Genomic DNA, 18223 nt, shown 5'->3' on the forward strand with positions numbered 1-18223 from the left:
CAGATTTAGAAATAAAAAGCACTCATCTTACCTGCCATCTCTGCAGAACTGGTGAGACTAGGAAAGCAGCCGGTCTTATATGGCACTGCAGCAGGGCAGAAATCAGCTGGGTCTGACCTGGGAGTGGCCAAATGGGGAGAACCTGGGAACAAGTTGAGCCAAAAGGAAATATCTACTGGCCGGTTTGCCTGGATTGAGAAAGGTGCACACTTCTCCATCCCTTTTTTGTAAATGCTGACTTTTTTGCAAACCAGCTAAAAAGGGAAAAAGAATAAAGACACACAGCTCTTTTTTACTAGGTGAAAGGGACCATCTGAATTTTATGAAAGTAAACAATGGCGGTGGGAGTTTAAAGGAGTCAGATCACCAGTGATTTGGAAATGAAAATAAAATTAATGCTGATCCTTGTGGATGGCAAAGACTGGACAAAGAACAGTGCAGTTGCACAAGCAGGATGGAGCAGGAGGAGGAAGGGCTGCACTTCCATGGGTGGACAGGAAGGTGAGAGAAATAATTGACTTCTTTGAACAGCAGTCAAGATTGCTTCAAAAAACAGAGCTGATGACTGCAATGGGAAAAAAGTGCTACACATGTCACTTGTGCCTGGTAGAACTGCCACCACAAAAGAGCACTGTGGTTTAAATTCAGTTTAAGTAACCAACTCTTTAGGCTCAAACAAGCCCTTAGAGAAGCCCATCAATTTACCAGAAGGGAGATTAAGTACTTAGAGTACTTAGAGTTTGCATGCACTTTAACACGCCTTATCAGCGATGAAGAGTTTAAAGCAAAGCCTAGTGCCAAAATGAGGGGTACACACCTGTCCCTGCTCTTCCTCCAGCACTCTACCCACAGTCTTCTCTTCTTCAGTGCAGGAGCAGCACCTCCAGGCTGTGCAAACCATTTGGGGATGTGAAATCCCTACTTCTGCTGCACTGTGGATTGTCTCTGCATTCTACTGTGGAGTGAGGAACAACTGCAGACTCATCTAATTTGAACGAAAAGATTATCAATTGGAAATAAGACAAATATTATGAAAGATAAGAAAGAACCATCATCAAACAAGATTTCTATACTGCATTCATCTTTAATCTCTTGGTAAGATCAGTTCAAGATCAGATAGAAGAGATGGGTGAGTGCAAGCATGTTATTGTGGAGTAATAAACGCTGCTTGCCAATAGTTCAAGGAGCTCAAAACTTCCGATGATAAAAGGACTAAAGCCATAAAGTGGAATTGCCAAATACAGGGTCTGAAATAGACAAAAGTAAAGCAATTTTCAAATAACTGTGAAACCTCTGAGAAAAGGATTAGTCCAGAGACTGGTCAGGCACATTAACAGGAGAAATAAGATTCCAAAATGTATTAAACACCATGACACCAGTATGGCTCAGGTATTCCAGAACTACAAACTGCTGACAGAAGTTGGAGGAGAATCTTAGAATCATAGAATCACAAAATCATAGAACTGTTTGAGTTGGAACGAACCCTTAAAGACCATCTATCCCGACACCTCTAGCCTGATCAGTGCTCAGAGCCACATTCCCTGGCCTGGGGTGTCTCTGAGGACAGGGCATCCACCACCTCTCTGGCAAACAACACCACACATTTGCTTTGCTGACTTTTCCTCTCCTATGACTGTATCCAACTCGCTCTAATCCACACACATGAAACTACCAGAAATTAGTGGATTCTGCAGTATTTGAGAGAGTCCAGGGATAATTCATGTCTGAAGAACAAGATATTTAGCTATTTCTACACCCACCAGGATGTATTTTCTTCTAGATCAGGTTTTTGATACTTGCTTACAAGAATAACTGGAAGCAGGGTCAACTGGAACTTACCTGTGGCACCTTCTTCTTTCTCCTGCTGCCCTGATTGGCACTTGGCACGGTTTCTTGAGAAGTCATTGCTGACAGTTTCTCATCACATTGGCAGTTAAATAATCAGATACTTTGTCAGCACTGCCAGGAACGCATCCAAGTACAGACAGAATTTCCCAGTTCCTCCTTCTGAAGAGAGGTACCAGATCAGTCCTGTACAGTGTCCTTCATTCTGTACCAGGAATTAATGCTGTTCTGTTTGATCAGAAATCAGTTACTGTCCAGAATAAACTCCTCCCCACTTCATCATTGTCATTATGGAGATCAGCTATTGTGGGGAGACTGACACTCAAGAGGAACTTGTTATGGATGATCAACTAAGTAAATCCCACAAGATTAAGAACCCAATCCTTCCTACTCTTCAAATATTTCACAGACCTTACAAAGCCAAAATAAATTAAAAAAATACAAGGAAGAAAACTGCAAACAAACATACATTATGTTAAATCAAACGCATATATACATTGGTGAAGGTTAGGTTTACAGGAACTGAAAGTGCAAAACCTTTTTTCCTCCTCTAAAATTTCATTTTAGATGCAGAATGTGGCTGAAGTTCACCTGTCCCTTGCACTGCAAGTGTGACACTGGATGTGTCCTGCATCACAGCCCAGGTCCACTTGTGTTACCCATGGCTTTCAGCTGCCCACCCCCTCTAAGTGTTGCAGTGCTCTGATGCCATCTTTTGAGCTTCAAGAGGAAACTGGATAGCCTGCCCATCAAGGCTGAAGGCCATTCAGCAGAGCATTCAGGATGTATGGGGAACTGGGGCATTACTTACTGATTAGTTAGCCTATCTCAATCACAAGAGGTCTTCTATCAGTTCAACTCTCTGTTCTGAGTGAATGGGTTCAGAGTTCTTCTCTTTTGGACTCTTGAGAACAACCAGATCTTTATAGTTAAGTAGCGCACAGACACAAAAAGAAAAATCTTATATTCTTTAGTTCCCATCTTAAAAGCAAAAAAGAACATAGAATCATGGAATCATTTGGGATAGAAGGGACCTTTAAAGGCCATCAGGTCCCACTCCCTGCAGGCACAGGGACACCCACAGCTCCAGCAGTGCTCAGAGCCCTCCAGCCTGACCTTGGCTGTCTGCAGGGATGGGGCATCACCGCCTCAGCCAGTCCCCCACTGCCCTTATTGTACGAATCTTTCTCCTTGTATCCAGTCTAAATCTCCCCCGTTTTAATTGGAAGCCATTCCCCTTATCCAGACCCTGATAAAGAATTTGTCCTCTTCTTTCTCACAGCCCCACTCTAAATACTGACAGGTTGCTATCAGGTCTCTCTCTTCCCCTGTTTGGTACACCTCTGATTTTCTTGAAGCCCTTTCAGCACCTATTTTTATTGCACAGGCATGTTTATATATTAACATATATATTATGTATTAAAATATTTTGAATATATAAACTCCAAGTGTGAGCTACCATCCCTGAAGGTTAACAAACTTAACTCAGGTTAAGAACTCAATTCAGGTACAAATTCATACCTAAGCTTTGTTCTTCACGTGCCAAAGACTCATTGTTCCTGTATTTCAAACCATGAATTTATTTCCCTACTATTTAGAGCCAACAGCCCATCTAAGCCTGACCTTTTGAAAAGCACTGTGGCATTGAGGAAACCAAACCACTGGTTCAGGAAACCTCTGATCCAAGAGAAGCACGGCAGAGCTTATAGAGGAACAGAGCGAGCAGGATAAAACAGAACAGGTAACAAGTGATAGGTTGCTGGCACAGAAATTCTTACTTAAGCAGAGGAGGAGAAGTTCCCAGTGTTTCAGGAGTGACATTTAATCAAAAATGTCCAGCTTTCATTGAACCATAGAATTATTCAAGATGGAAAAGGCCTCTACTACCGTCCAGTCCAATCCCAACCCACTCCGCCATGCCCACGTCCCTCAGTGCCACATCTCCACAGCTCTGGAACTCCTCCATGGACAGTGACCCCACCACTTCCTGTGCAGCGGTGTCACTGCAGCACTGCTCTTTTTGAGAAGAAACTTTTCCTAATATCCAAACAGAAAAAAATATATATTTGTGAATATAAAGGCTGCAGTGCTAAAAAATAACCTTAAATCTCTTCGGAGAAGGACATCTAGTGCTCAAAACCAAATGTGGCACTGAGATATGGCCATTGGATCATTGAGGGTAAAGGCAGTGATGGGGATACTCTGCAGAGGTTCTGCACAGGTCCAGCTATCTGGAAAAGCTTTTATGGACACAAGAGGTCAGGACAGGCTGCTTCTGGCTGCACTCTGAGGGATGAGTCCAAACCCAGAGGGATGAAATCAAGCAGTTTAAAACCTAAGTGTCTGTGGGATGTGTACAGCTTTCCTACCTGTAACAATTCCTTTGGCTCCTGCACACCCATCCATGGACAGAACTCAACCTGAATGGCCCAAATGAGTCCTGCCCAGCAGCCAACACAACCCTTCCCTATGAGCAACACTTCTTCTCTAGAGCTTGTCCTTTCCATTTTCCCGTGGGCCCAACAGCACTTAACCACATGAAGTACTGCTGGGACTATCGGTGCTCTCTGGATCAAGGTATGATCAGTTTGTGTTCACCTTTTTGCCAGACAGTGGGATGCACCACTGAGCAGCGACTGCAGTCAGCCAGCTGTGCCCAGCAAAGCCAGCACTGGACAGAAGCTGTCACTGTTTTTCTGAGCTTGAAAGATAAAAGCAGAGTTGGAGCATTTCTCTGAAGAGACAAAGTCTGTCTCATGAGAGCTGCTTTTGTTGTGTTTTTTTCTCTTCCGTTCTTTTTTTGTGTTTGTGTGTGTGTGTGTGTGTGTGTAGTTTTCTGTGTTGTGTAATATTAAATAATGCCGTTTGTCACCTGAGAAGAGCTGTCATTTCTCCTCTTATATTTTTCTACAAGCACATCCTGTTCTTCTAAATAGGCAATATTGTTTTGTCTGTAAATATTCCAATGAAATGTAAACAGGTATTCACTGACAATGACACAAGATACGATAAGAAAAAAGGCATCAAAACTGGATCTCTTGAGCTGCACTGTGGGAATTCTGACCAGTGTAACAAAAGCCTGAGTCCAGCCAGGCTGCAAAGCTAGGTGAGGATGTCTCTCTGGACCCAGATATTGTCCAGACCACACCTTCCATCCTCCTCGCCCCTTTCGGACAACCTACAGGTCACCCAAGGAGGCTGTGGATGCCCCATCCCTGGAGCCAGGCTGGATGTGGCTCTGGGCAGCCTGGTCTGCTGGTTGGTGACCTGCACACAGCAGGGGGTTGAAAACTGGATGAGCATTGTGCTCCTTTGCAACCCAGGCCATTCTAGGATTCTATGGTTCTATGATTCTGTGATTCAGACATCTTCTGCAAGCTCCTCTGTTTGGACCCCAGTGCTCTCCAAGCCCATCTGCTGCTGCTCTGGTTCTCTCCATGTCCCTCTGCTGGGATCTGGAGTCCCCATATGCTTTCTACACACACAATGGGCACCATTATGTGCTCTAGTGTTCAGATTCCTGCATTTGTTACCTGAAGGTATTTGAACCCTCACCCTGAAATGAAGCCTCTCTCCAGCAGAGGTTTTTGGATACCAAATGAACTTCCTGCTCAAAGGGTGTAAAAGAACACAAGACTTCATCTTTACTAACTGCACCCATCAGGACACGCGGCTTTTCAGATCTGAAGACTTTTCTCTCTTGTGTCTTACTTTAGCCCATGGATGTCCAATCTTTTGGCTTGCACAAACCATACTGAGTGAAGAGGAATTGTCCTGCACTGCATATATGTAGGTTATTCCAAAAGTGATGCTTCCAATTTATCTCCATGGAAACTACAACTAATACAATGAGCACAGTAACACTGGCAAAGCTGATTCCCAGCCACAAAACACTATTTTTGCTACACATTTCAGCAGCAACGAGCAAGAGCCTGCATGCTCTGCTCTTTAAAATCTGCATGGCCATCTGGAAAATGGCTTGTCTTTCATGTCATTGCTGAAGCACACCACCCACTCTTCACTGCACTCACATGCACTGGTTGGTCTCCGTCAACGTTCAACAAGCATCAATGAATGTCAGTGGGTGCCACTATTCCCGCATGGAGGAGTTCAGTGACACACTTTGCTCCATCCACACCTCTGTGTCAGACACCGTTCTGTCAGACTGCCCCTCTGCTGCCAGCTGTCACACAGCACCAACACAAAATGGGGCACTGGTGGGAAGGTTCAACCTCTACTGCTGCACTACCAGCATCCACCTCTGTCACTGTGGGCTGACACCATAAAATGGGAGGCATATTTTTTCCATTCACAGGTCTGTGTTCAGCCAACGTATCAAAGTGCACACCATTATTTGACACCATGTAAGCCCTCCCCATGCCCTGCTCTCAGCCCAGACAGTGTCCATCACACACTAATGTTTGGCCATTGCTGAGTGTTGGTGTGTGCCTGGGGCCTCTCCCTTGTCTCCGCAGCAGGGATCTCAGTCAGGAGGGGGACTGATGTCCCCTGGGGCCAGGTGACAGCCCAGGCCACCCCCCACTGGACCTTTGCACATCAGCTGTGATGGCCGAGTGGTGAAGGTGTTGGACTTGAAATCCAATGGGGTTTCCCTGCGCAGGTTCAAATCCTGCTCACAGCGGGAGTTTTTACTGACAGCCCCTGTCCTCCTGTTCCGAGGAGGCACAGACAGACACACATCCCCACCACTCCTCACCGAGGGGACCCTGCTGTCCCCATCTGCTCCTGACCCTCATCTTTTGTTGGCCTCTTCCCCTTCAGGGTGGCCAAAATGGCCAAGCACCTACATCTCCCTTACCCCAAGATGAAACTCACACACAGCTGCAGCACCCCGCTACCTACAAAGCACTGCTCCCTGCAGCCAGGACAGATTCTTGCTGCCCTCTTCTCAGCGCAGATTTCTGCTGGAAGGTGCAGCCTAATGGCAGTGAGGAAGAGAAGTGGATTGCCACTGGTCCCCAAGATTTACCCTGCCCTGCCTGCCCACACGGCTCTGCCCCAGGAGAAGTCTGTGACCCGCAGTGGCTGTAAGGACCTTTTCCCTAGCTGGGAATTGGACCCAGGCCATGAGAGTGATGAGTCCTGACCACTGGACCACCAGAGATGAAGTGGTGGTGGTGGACGTGGTGGTGGCCACCAGCCTGTCCTGACAGGATGCAAACAGGTGGGCCGTGCAGACAAAGGGGAAGATTGGCTGGTGTGGCTTCCACCACCTTTCTGGGGCATGTTGCAGGGATGCCTGCTCCTTTCTGCATGCTGTGGCAGTGGGCAGATCCTCTGAGCAAGAGGATTCCGTCTCTGTCAGATGTGGGAAGCAGGATCGGGTTGTGCTGCTGATTGGTGCACCAGTGAAGACAGGTTTGGGAAAGGCAGTGATGGGCAATTGCTCATGAAAATAACCAGCAGAGCCCTGGCTCAGCAGTGAGGTTCAGCTGCTGCTGATGGAGAGGGGACCCCATTTGTGCTGCTGCAGCAAGGCTAAAGCAATGCACATCACACCAGACACAGGCAACGTGGTGTCGTGGACACAACACACCCTATGTCCCAGTGCACCGCCAGCATGTCCCCAAGGCTGAGTGAAGCAGAACAACATGACACAGATCATAATGCCAGCAGAGCTTTTTCCTGTTGGGGGAAACAGGGCTGCAAGCCCCAGTGCTGTCAGCAGGACAGTGTCTGGAGTTCCAATCCTCCCAAGGATAGAGCTATGCTGAGCTGAAGTGCAGCTGCCTGTGCTGTCAGAAGGATATGCAGATGTCATGGTTTCGGTTGCCTCGACAAGCTCTACCAGAGCGTGGGCTATGGCAGTTCTGTGGTTGGGGCATGTCAATATCTCTCTGTGGTTTCCTAGATCTCTATCTGGAGCTCGCAGTCATTTTGTCAGAGGCAGTAACGGCTCCCAGAGCTCTGCTGGCAGGAGTGGGTTCACTTGCACAACCTATAATGGGCATATGGCCTCTGTACTGGATGAGGACAGGGAGGTGGGTGATTGCCCACCCTGAATGCAAGGGAAAGAGCCAGCAGTGTGCAGGGCAGTGTATGCTGTGCATCTGGGGGGGGGTGCAAGTATTTATTTTCTACAAGAACAGCTCCTTGAAATAAGTCCCAGTCCCAGGGTCAGCCTTTGTTTGGCAGATATAGGTCAGGACTGAGGGCAAAGTACAGTCACAATTGCAGAGAGGAGACAAAGCTGAGATGCAGTCTTGCTTTGCACCCCTACATGGATCTATGGTGTAAGCAATAAATTCACAAGTAGGCCTCTCTGAAAGTAATGCCTCCTATTTATTGCCATGGAAACTACAAATGATACAAAGAATACAGTAACACTATTTGATGGAGCAAATTCTCTGGTACAAAACACTACTTTTGACATAGTTTCCACCATTAGCTGTGCATTTTCACTGGTGATGAGCAAGAACCTGCATGCTGTGCTTGAACAAATCTACGCACATGGAGGCGAACCTTTGTTTCACTGTTGCTATGAAAGCACTACTGCCAGGAAAATTTTGTCCATGCAGTGCAACTTTCACTTGCACTGCACTCACATGCACTGGTTGGTCTCCGTCAACGTTCAACAAGCATCAATGAATGTCAGTGGGTGCCACTGTTTCCGCATGGAGGAGTTCAATGACACACTTTGCTCCATCCACACCTCTGTGTCAGACACCGTTCTGTCAGACTGCCCCTCTGCTGTCACAAAGCACCAACACAAAATGGGGCACTGGTGGGAAGGTTCAACCTCTACTGCTGTACCACCAGCATCCACCTCTGTCACTGTGGGCTGACACCATAAAACGGGAGGCATTACTTTCACAGCAGCCCTCAGAAATAGTCAGAACAATTGGCTAATTGCAATATTAAACTTGGGGTCTCCCCTACAACTCTACAAGAGTGGTTTGGGAAAGTTCCTGCAGCACTGTTTGTCCTTCCCTCCCATGGAGACATGGTGGTGGAGGGGATGCTGCCGCAGGAGCAGAGCAGCAGCTCCTGCCATGCTTCACATCATGACAGAGGGGCTGTGGGAAGCCACAAAACTGCAGGGAGAGGAGCTCGTGGTGCCTCGTGAGCTGGACATGACTGAGCAACCACAGCCATGAGCTGGCAAACGCGGTGCTGCTGAAGAGAAGAGGAGGTAAGAAAGGGGAAACGCTCCTGTGCATCCTGCGGAGCCCATCACCTCGTGGCAAGGAGCCCTGTGACCGTGTGTGTGCACATAGGTCATGGTTCTGGCACAAGAGAAGCTCCAGGGCTCTGCCTCCTGCATCCCACCCTGTGCTGAGTTGGCTCCACATCTCTGTGACAAGATGGTACTCGGAGCACCTAGGTGGGCTTCCCAGGGAAGGACCTTCTTGGCTGTGCCCAGACACCATGGAACCCAGAGCCCTCTGGCTGCTCCCAAGCCATTTTGAAGGACTGAGCACCTTTGTCCTCAAGGCTTAGGACCTTGGCACTGAGATGAAGTTGGCATCCTCCTGGTCCTGTGCTGAGATGCAGGGGATTGCTGTCATCTTGGTGAAATTAAGTGTAAACCCAATGCTCAAAGACTGCTTCACATCCTGTCTTGGTCAGTGTCACTCCTGGTTGGGTGCTGATTTGTTCAGACTTACCCCACCTCACACAGCGGCTATTTTGGTATTTCCTAAACCTGTTGCTTCCTTTTTTTTTTTCAGCCTTTCTGAGGCAAAGGTGCCGTGACATCAGTTACACTTTGGAAACCCCAAAATTTCCCCCTTGAAATCTGACTGGCCACCAGCCTGATAAAAAGCGAGGAGCATCTCAGCCACTCCACACCACGCCTGGGAGGACTCTGCTCTGCTCCTGCCTCTGCAGCTCACCTCTGCCCATGATGACCACCGTAGCTGTGCCCTTCTCCATCCTCCTGATTGCTGCCCTCTTCCCTCAGACCTCTTCATCTCCATGTGAGTACAGCATCTCCCTCTCTGCACTCCTGACGTGGGAGTTTTTCACTTTGGCGGGCAGTCATATTGAAACAGATGGAAACAGCAAGGTTGGAAGCTTTTCATGCTTTCTTTGGACAGGTTTTCCTTTCTTTCTCCTTTTCTTCCAGGGAGACAATGATAAATTTTACCTTGCAAGCGTTGAAGTTTTCAGGATTCATACCTCCAGTGTTGTTGCTGGGCTTTAGGGGTGGTCCTAGGATGAGTGAGGGGACTTTTGTCACCAGCACTGAGGAAAAGAGGACTGCAAAAGCTCCAACAAGACACCCCCGGCAGTGACCTCCATTATGCTTTGGTGCTTATACGCATTTCTTGATGACTTTCTGGGGAGATTGGATGAGAGTAGCTGCCTAAGGGATGGCTGTCCATGCTGCTATGGGCATCACATTGTGGTGGACTCATGATGGACTCATATCGACCTTTTTCTCTTCCAGTTGGGGCTGACACAACTGTGTGCTGCTTCAGCTATAGTGTACGGAAGCTGCCCCAGAATCATGTGAAGGAGTATTTCTACACCAGCAGCAAGTGCCCACAGCCAGCAGTTGTGTAAGTACCGGATCCAGCTCTGTGCTCAAGGAGAGAATTGCCATTCACTGGGAACAAGGGGCTGGTGATGTGAGGGACTGTGCCTGGAGCCAGGGGAAGGGGCACCACCACAAGTCCCACATGCAGCATGGGCTCTCATCCTCTTCAGCTAAGAAATGAGCCCACCCTGGTGCTTGGGATAAAGGCTTGGGAAGGATGTCCCGTGAAGCCAGCATGAAGCATGCAGGTTCTCCCAGGGTCCTTGAGCACTCCGTGGTACCTGGGTTCCTCTGGAGCTTGGGGATTTGTGGGAGGGTAAGTGACCCCTATGGGAGCCAATGCTGGTCACAGAACAGGATGATGGGTGCCCAGAAGGTGCTGACAGCTGATTCTGGGGCTGACACCTCCCTGCTCCACAGGTTCACCACCAGGAAGGGGAGGCAGGTCTGCGCAAACCCTGACGCCCGGTGGGTGAAGGAATACATCAACTTCCTGGAGCTGCAGTGAGCACCAGGACCTGCGATGTCTGCCCTGGAGAGGCCCTGTGAACCTGCAGCAAAGTCATGGTGTGGTCCTAGAAACCCCACTGCTGAGCACCAGGGCCAACAGACACCCCGGGTCCCTGAGCTTCTTTTTGTCTTGCAACAACATCATCTATACTATACAATTTAGCCACTCTACCATGCAGCTGTGATGCTGGGGACGAGCCTCTTGGCCTTGCAGGTCTGCTTGGTGCAGGCTGCTGTGCAAATGTCTCCTCCTGTGCCTCTGCTGCTGGAGCAGGAGGGGATCTTACCCTAAGAGCCACCTGTGGGAAGCGGTCTGTCAGAACGAGGTGTGAGTGCTGTCACATCATGCAGGCTGACCTCCAGGCCAGCTGGCTGTGTCTTGCTGTGCTGCAGGAGCTGTGAATGAGATGCTGTGAAGGAGATCCTTCCCTAAGGGAGGAAACAGTACACGGGATATTTATGGGATACTCATTCTGGAACCACACTTGTGCTCAAAACGCTGTGTCTTGCTGGTCCCAAAGAATAAAGGTTTCTATCTCTGTGTCTAAGCTCTGGGTGCATCCCCTCCCACCTGCCCCCAGGAGGGCAGGGTGCCGAGTAGGATCTGTGGGACCGTCCTGCTGAGTAGCTCAGCACCTGCCCGCCCCACGCTGCTCCTGGGCCAAAAGGGCTGGGTGGGCTTCTTAGACAGGCTTAGACACCACTTCGCAGCTGGGAATCCCTCACCCTCCTTATCCATAAACCCATCCCTGCTGCATCCCCAGCTCCCAGCACCGCCTGGGGCTCTGTCCCAGCCCTCCCCCACCCTCATCCCATTGCATCAGGGACTGAGGCCACTGGGGGTTTGCCATGGGGCTCTGTGGCAGTCATGCAAGAGCAAGGCTCCACTTTGGCTGTGCTCACTCAGTGTTTTGCTGCAGATGACATGCACCCACCTTCTGCTGCAGCTGCTTTGTGAAGGAAGCCTGAATTTGCTTTGAAAAAGCACAGTGAACCAAACCACACTTTGTCAGGCTACAGTTTGCATTAAAACTTTCTGATGTCTTTGTGGGTTGAGAACGAAGTGACATGGCCTGACCTGCTGCTGCTGCTGCTGCAACAACTTATCATCCCTGGTGCATCACAGCAAGCAGTGTCTGTTAATGCCCCAAACTGAGCAGTGCTGCGGTGCTGTGCAGATGCTGGGATTGCTCCCTGCCCTCCCCTCACTCATCACCCCCTTTCCATAGCCCTTCCTGATCAAGGAGCAGCCTGTTCTGCTGCACTTCCTTATGAGTTGCCCTAACGTTCCTGAAGGAGCTGGGCACCAGGTTTTCCTTTCTGGTGACACTAAAAGGGGTCAGATTTGAAGGGGCTGTCCTTCATGCAGAGAGCACTGAGGCCCTGGCACTGCCCAGGGCTCTGGGTGCTCCATCTCTGGAAGTGCCTCAGGCCAGGCCAAGAAACAGCAATGGATGCTATAAGCCCCCATTTTAAGAGGTTTAGGAGGAAGGTTTTGTGAGCAATGCAGAGCCGCCAGCATACGGCCGTGCCTCCAGCATCACATAGGTCAGAAGGGCAAAATTCAAAAACACTGAGCTGTAGGGTCGGGTTCAAACCAACAGCTCAAAAAGAGCTGCAAGAAGCGGCTGTGACAGGATGTGCTTGCCCCAATACAGCAGGGCTTCCCAGAAGTAACCACGTCCCCAGTCCTTGTGGTGAGGGCAGTGAGGGCAAGCAGCCCCTGGGGGTGATGAAGGGAGAGATACAGAATGGGGTTAAGAACAACACGAGGAGATAAGGCTGCCTGGGGGCTGCTCACTGCTGGCCCCAGAGCTTTTCAGAGCTTCAGAGGCACAAAGGGGACAACCAAATGTGGTTCAAGCTCCCCAAAAGTGCTTCGGCTCTTTGGGTGGTTTTCTGTTTACTCTTAAAGCATTCCAACAGAACAGATAACTGAATCGTAGCTGACCACACAGTGCAGGAGTAGTGCGTTTGTTTGGGCTGTGTCTTCTCTCTGTCTCACCCAAAGAATGTCAGTGGAAACAAGGAACAGCTGTGTAAGCTCCGAGGGCCTGGTGCTGTGCAGAGACTCGGGCACTGTGAGCAGCTGCTGCACCTCCTGGGCACAGTGGAATCTCTGCCCTGCCCTGAGCCAGCAGGCAGCTGCCAGGTCCCCAGCAGCACCCTGTGATGTCAGACCCTCCCCATTTCCCACTGCTCCCACTTGCCTCATCTCCCTGGTAGGAGTCCTAGTGTGAGCTGGTGAGATGAAGCTTCGATAGCTCCAGTCAGGAAAACGAAAGCAGCGGCTGTGGGAAATTCCTGTGGCTGCATGGGCTGCTGGCCAGGGACTGTCCCGAGAGCAACCAGCTCTGCACCAGGTTTCCCCTCTGTGCTGGGCTGGGGCAGACCCCCTACACACAGCCACCAGCACAGCCATCCTTTGTTCTCCCCAACAGCTCAGGGGCAGGGTCTGTGTGGGTGCCCACAGGCCCCCTCCTGCACCAGGCTCTGTTTCTCCATGCAAAAGGTGCTGAGTGCAGGTTGGGATGCTCTGTGGGTTCAGCAGAACCACAATCCCACAGCTCCTGGCCCCACCTGCTCTGTTCCTGGATGAGGGAACGAGTGCACTCACAGTAAATTTGCAGACAACACCAAGCTGGGGGGAAGAGTGGATCTGTCTGAGGGTAGAAAGGCCCCACACAGGGATGTGGACAGGCAGATTAATTGGCTGAGGCCAACAGGATGAGCTGCAACAGGACCAAGTGCCGGGTCCTGCACTTGGGTCACAACTGCCCCATGCAGTGCTATGGGCCTGGGGCAGAATGGCTGGAAAGATGCATGGAGGAAAAGGATGTGGAGGTGTGAGCTGATACCCACTGAGCATGAGCCAGCAGCGTGCCCAGGGGGCCAAAAGGTTGAGGGGGCTGGGATGGGTCAGTGTGGAGCAGAGGAGGCTCAGGGAAGACCTCATCGCTCCCTACAACTGCCTGACAGGAGGTGGTGATTGGGGGGGTTGGCCTCTGCTCCCAGGTAACAGCGATGGAGAGATGGTGGCCTCACAGTGCACCAGGGAAGGTTCAGGTTGGATATTAGAAAAAATTTCTTCTCCAAAAGAGCAGTGATGCTGTGGCACAGCTGCCCAGGGAAGTATCCTTGTGCCTGTAGGTTTTCCAGAGCTGTGGGGATGTGGCACTGAGGGCTGTGGTTATGGGCATGGTGGGGGTGGTCTGGGTTTAGATTTGGTGATCTTAGAGGTCTTTTCCAACCTATTCTATGATTCTATGATCCCAGTTCAAGACAGTCCTTTCAGCAGACTCTTTCCCCCATGATTATCCCCCAGCTTAAGGGGACACGGGCCCTAGCACAGGACAAACTTTTTGCAGGCATGCTGACCTTCCCAGCTGTGCTGAGAGTGTGCTCTCTGCTGTGCCCTCAGTGCAGTGCTGGGACTGTGACAGGGCTGAGCAGAGCCCGGGCCTTTCCCCATTCCCCCAGCCTGGCAGATGGGAGCCGTCCTGCTGCTCCTCGGGGCCCTGCAGCCTTCCTGCTTGCAGTCAGCGCTGCTGCCGGGAAAAGGCAGAGCTGGATGGAAATCACGAGGCAGCTGCGAGGTGCTTTCCCAGCCCTGGAGCTGCCAAGTCTGAGCTATAAGCTGTGGATTAAAAATATGAAACAATAGGAGAAATGTGTTTTGCATTAGGGAGAAGAAATGCTGTCTGAACAGAACAGATGTTGTGCAGACACGAGGCAATGCCAGAGCAGCTCGGGAGCACCTCAGTGTGCTGAGCATGATGCGAGCATGGTGCCTTGCAACCTGCTTGCTCTTATTGCAAAGCCACATGAGCCACCTGTGTGCCCTGTGCCTGGTGCTGGACGTGGAGCAGGGCTGGCTCCCATCTGCAGCCCTACAGCAGCTCTCCCTGTTTGTGCCCTTTGCAATGTGCCCGTCCCCATCCCATCACACACACAGTGCCCACTGGGGAGCCAGGCACTGAGGTGAGGTGCATGAGGAGCTCCTCCTTGTCTGTCTGCTTCACAGGGGATGTGGTGGGGAAACAGAGTCAGAGGATATTCGTATGTCTGTAGTGTGGAAACTTCATGGGCTTATCTCAAACCACTTCCCATCATCACATGCCGTGTAGGGTGTGCTGATGGGCTCAATGGTGAGAGTTTGTCTCTGTGATGGTGTAAAGGACATCAAGGGACAAAAAAAGCAGAGGTTTTATCCACATTCTTTATTCTCCACAACACCTTCATACACGTGAGCCGGAGCCACCCATCCCCTGAAGATGAGACTCCGAGCCACCCTCCCTTAAATACCCTTCCTGCCACTCTCTCATAAATATGATCCAGATATGAGAATACTGCCTATCTCTTATGGTAATTTCTTAAATAATTTTAAATAACTTGAGAACAATAGATGCGCCGTGGGCCTTTCTAGTCTGCAGGCAGGCAGAGGTGTCGACCTGTGTGCTGGGGCTGCAGAGTGGGCTGTGCAAACAGCACCTGACACGAGATGTCTGTGGACCCCATCCTGCAGTCCCTGGGAGCTGCAAGCAGGAGTCGTAGGCTCATGCAGCCGTCCTGAAGCCATGCTCCATGTCAGGAGCTCGTGGTGATGTGGCTGGCATGGCAGCAGTGTCCCATCCTGCCTGGCTCCGCTCAGTCCCGCTTGGCGCTCCGCAGGTAGCTCTGTACCCAGGGGTCACTGGGGTTGGCGCAGACTTCGCGCTTCTTTGTGACAAAGCTGTGGGATGAGACAGGGGTGAGACATTGAGATCACTGCTCAGAGCAGGAGCCTGGGTTTGGGGTTCACAAGAGGTTCTCCACCATCCCCAAGCTGATGCTGTGTTCACCACGATTCCACCACTCCCATTCTTCTCCCACATCAACTCCTGCAGGAACATCCCTGGGAGTCCCCACAAGAGCATCCCTGGCCACCCCTGCAGGAGCATCCCAGCAGACCCCGCATCAGCCCTTTCCCCTCGGTTCCCCTAGCCTTACAGCACACCGTGTGCTCACTGACCCGCAGCCCTCGGCCGATCCCACACACCCACACCATGTCCATATCGGTACCTACATGATGGCTGGCTGTGAGCAGCTGGTGCTGGCGCTGTAGTGACTCTGGATGAGGTTCCGTGGGATCTTGTGTTTTATGTAAGAGGTGCAGCAGGTTGGGACGTCGGGTCCCACTGGAAGAGGCAGAGAGAGACAGCATGAGTGCAGGGTGAGCTGAGGGAGTCGTGCGGGGAGGAGGGAGAAGAGAACTAGGGGACAATTAAGTTTGAAAGGTGCACTGGAGATCACCTGGTTCAATGGAGCCAGGGAAGGAAACATGAGGGAGAATCCTACTCAGTTCCAGGGCAGAGACTGGAGTCTCTAAGCTATGACCAGGAGCAAGGACTCCAGAATCAGAATGGTGGATGGATGAATGAACAGATGGACAGACGGACGGACAGACGGATGGATGGATGAATGGATGGATGGATGGATGGATGGATGGATGGATGGATGGATGGATGGATGGATGATTTTCCAGCTCCTACATGAGCTGATCTAAGTGCAGAGTGGAGAGAGGCTGAAAAATTCCCTGCTTTCTGCCTCAAAGGAGAAATGACAACAAAGGCTCCGAGCTGTTCTTCCTTCTCAAACGACGGAGCAGGACTCACCTGGGGCAGAGGAGGCTCGGGAGCAGGAGGATGCGATGAGGAGAAGAGCGAGAACAACTGCAGAGAGCTTCATCTTCCTGTCGGATGAGGGCTGTCGGAGCAGGACCAGGAGCTCAGGCAGATGCGGGGCAGTCTGCAGCAACTGGATGCAGATCCCTTTTAATAGGAAGTCCTGGAGTCAGCAGGGAGACAATCCAGTGGAAATTCCAGGATGATGACAGAGGATGTCACGAAAGTGAAATAGTAAAAAAAAAAAGAAAGAAAAAGGCAGGAAGAATGGGATGTAGTTCACAGTGGAGCCAAGAATGCTGGGATACTAAGCTCTGAGTCAGCATTCATTTTCGTTTTTATCAGCTCAAAAGGAAACTCGATTGTGCCAAGTGGCATGACCACAAAGAAGAGTTCTATTCATCATAATTACAGGAGGGATTTTCCCTATGAGTCTGGATAGCAAAAGAAACAATGTTTGGTTAAGATTACACAATTCTGGAAAAAAACCAAGCCCGAGGAGTGCTCGTGCTGCTGCTGTGCCGGGTGTTTGTCAGGGGTTTGCTGCACGGCAGTATGAGGGGCACCATGGGCCCACACCACCCAGTGCCCAGCAGGGAACAGTGGGGCTGGGACCCCCCTACATGTCCTGGGTTGGGGTCATCCCCGCTCAGGGGCAGCACTGCTGAGCTGTGTGAGGTTCTGCCACCCCATTCCTAGACTGCCCAGCTCTCTCTGCACAACACCACCACTCCTTTCAGCTCTGTGCTGTCTGCAGAACTGCCCGGGGTGCGTGCTGTACCCATGCCTGGCTCATCAGGATATGGAACAGAGTTGCCCCCAGGGCTGCCCCCATGGTGAAGCCAGTGGGAGCCGAGCACGCAGCTGGCTATCAGCCCATATCACTGCCCGTTGCAGTTTGCCCGTGAGGATGCTACAGTCAGAGCCTGGCAGAATTCAAAACAACCTCTGCTCCTCCTCCTGTGGGCTCTCAGGCTCTGCCTGCCCACAGCCACCCTAACAGCCATAGGCCACCACAGACTGCAGGGTCCCACTGACGCACCCCAGGCATGAGGTGCAGAAGATCCCCAGCACAGATGAGGATGTGCCCACATGGAGGATCCCTGCTGCAATTCACTTTCCTGCATGTTCAAACCCAACAGTGAATTTGGAATGTCAGTGTGTGCAGCAGGCTGATGTACCCCCAGCAAAGCTGAGGACACACTTTTAATGAGCCAAAGCCTCTTTAGGAGCTGACAAAGGCATCGGGAAGGTGTGAGGCTTTGCTAGGCTCAGAGCGGGGAGGGCAAGGCTCTGCTTTCCCGGTGGAGCAGAGCACATCCATATGGAGGTGCATGGCAGAACAGCAGGAGCTCCAGCCTTAGGATGAACTGCTGCAGAGCAATATCGAAATTCAGCTTTTTTGCCATGGAAATAAAGCGTGCATGAATAGACAGCTGAGGCTTTCTGTTCCCCTCTGCTTGCAACTCACGTGATAAGTGTGCACGGGGAAATCGCAGCCACCACACCAGCTGCTGGCTGCTGCATTTCCAGCACAGAGGGACTGTGGCTGGGAGCTCTGTGGCTAACACCAACCAGGAGAGCTTTGCTCATGGAACTTCACACCTCCTTCAGCGACCAAGATGCGAGGCTGGGGCTTGCACTGCGCCGTCCTGCTTGGCACTGGGGAGGTGCAGTGGAAATACAGTGCAGCACAGAGCAG

At 50.9% G+C, this 18223-nt stretch overlaps 2 protein-coding genes and 1 non-coding gene across 3 annotated transcripts; 2 read left to right on the plus strand and 1 right to left on the minus strand.

Moving 5' to 3' along the window:
* The first annotated feature begins 6405 nt into the window (after positions 1–6405).
* TRNAS-UGA lies at positions 6406–6487 on the plus strand. The gene has a single exon. It is a non-coding gene; the product is annotated as a tRNA-Ser (tRNA).
* A 3037-nt stretch (positions 6488–9524) lies between these two features.
* On the plus strand, positions 9525–11420 carry LOC100545187 (C-C motif chemokine 5). The gene is made up of 3 exons (XM_003211628.4): positions 9525–9785; positions 10259–10370; positions 10769–11420. The coding sequence occupies exons 1-3, from the start codon at positions 9710–9712 to the stop codon at positions 10854–10856; spliced, it is 276 nt and encodes a 91-aa protein (XP_003211676.1). The 5' UTR covers positions 9525–9709; the 3' UTR covers positions 10857–11420.
* Positions 11421–15069: 3649 nt separating this feature from the next.
* Positions 15070–16672, minus strand: LOC100545035 (C-C motif chemokine 4-like). Its single transcript, XM_003211627.4, has 3 exons — positions 16513–16672; positions 15924–16035; positions 15070–15590 (listed from the first exon to the last, which is right to left on the minus strand). The coding sequence occupies exons 1-3, from the start codon at positions 16583–16585 to the stop codon at positions 15506–15508; spliced, it is 270 nt and encodes an 89-aa protein (XP_003211675.1). The 5' UTR covers positions 16586–16672; the 3' UTR covers positions 15070–15505.
* Between the last annotated feature and the right edge of the window lie 1551 nt (positions 16673–18223).

The sequence above is a fragment of the Meleagris gallopavo genome, chromosome 21 (assembly GCF_000146605.3).
Source record: "Meleagris gallopavo isolate NT-WF06-2002-E0010 breed Aviagen turkey brand Nicholas breeding stock chromosome 21, Turkey_5.1, whole genome shotgun sequence".
NCBI lineage: Eukaryota > Metazoa > Chordata > Aves > Galliformes > Phasianidae > Meleagris > Meleagris gallopavo.

Bases quoted from the DNA above. Each gene is read 5' to 3' on its own strand.
- LOC100545187 (XM_003211628.4), top strand. From the start codon at position 9,710: ATGATGACCACCGTAGCTGTGCCCTTCTCCATCCTCCTGATTGCTGCC. The intron at 9,786-10,258 runs GTGAGTACAGCA...TTTCTCTTCCAG, and splicing joins TCAGACCTCTTCATCTCCAT to TTGGGGCTGACACAACTGTG. The intron at 10,371-10,768 runs GTAAGTACCGGA...CCTGCTCCACAG, and splicing joins TGCCCACAGCCAGCAGTTGT to GTTCACCACCAGGAAGGGGA.
- LOC100545035 (XM_003211627.4), bottom strand. From the start codon at position 16,585: ATGAAGCTCTCTGCAGTTGTTCTCGCTCTTCTCCTCATCGCATCCTCC. The intron at 16,036-16,512 runs GTGAGTCCTGCT...TGCCTCTTCCAG, and splicing joins CCGAGCCTCCTCTGCCCCAG to TGGGACCCGACGTCCCAACC. The intron at 15,591-15,923 runs GTAGGTACCGAT...CTCATCCCACAG, and splicing joins TGCTCACAGCCAGCCATCAT to CTTTGTCACAAAGAAGCGCG.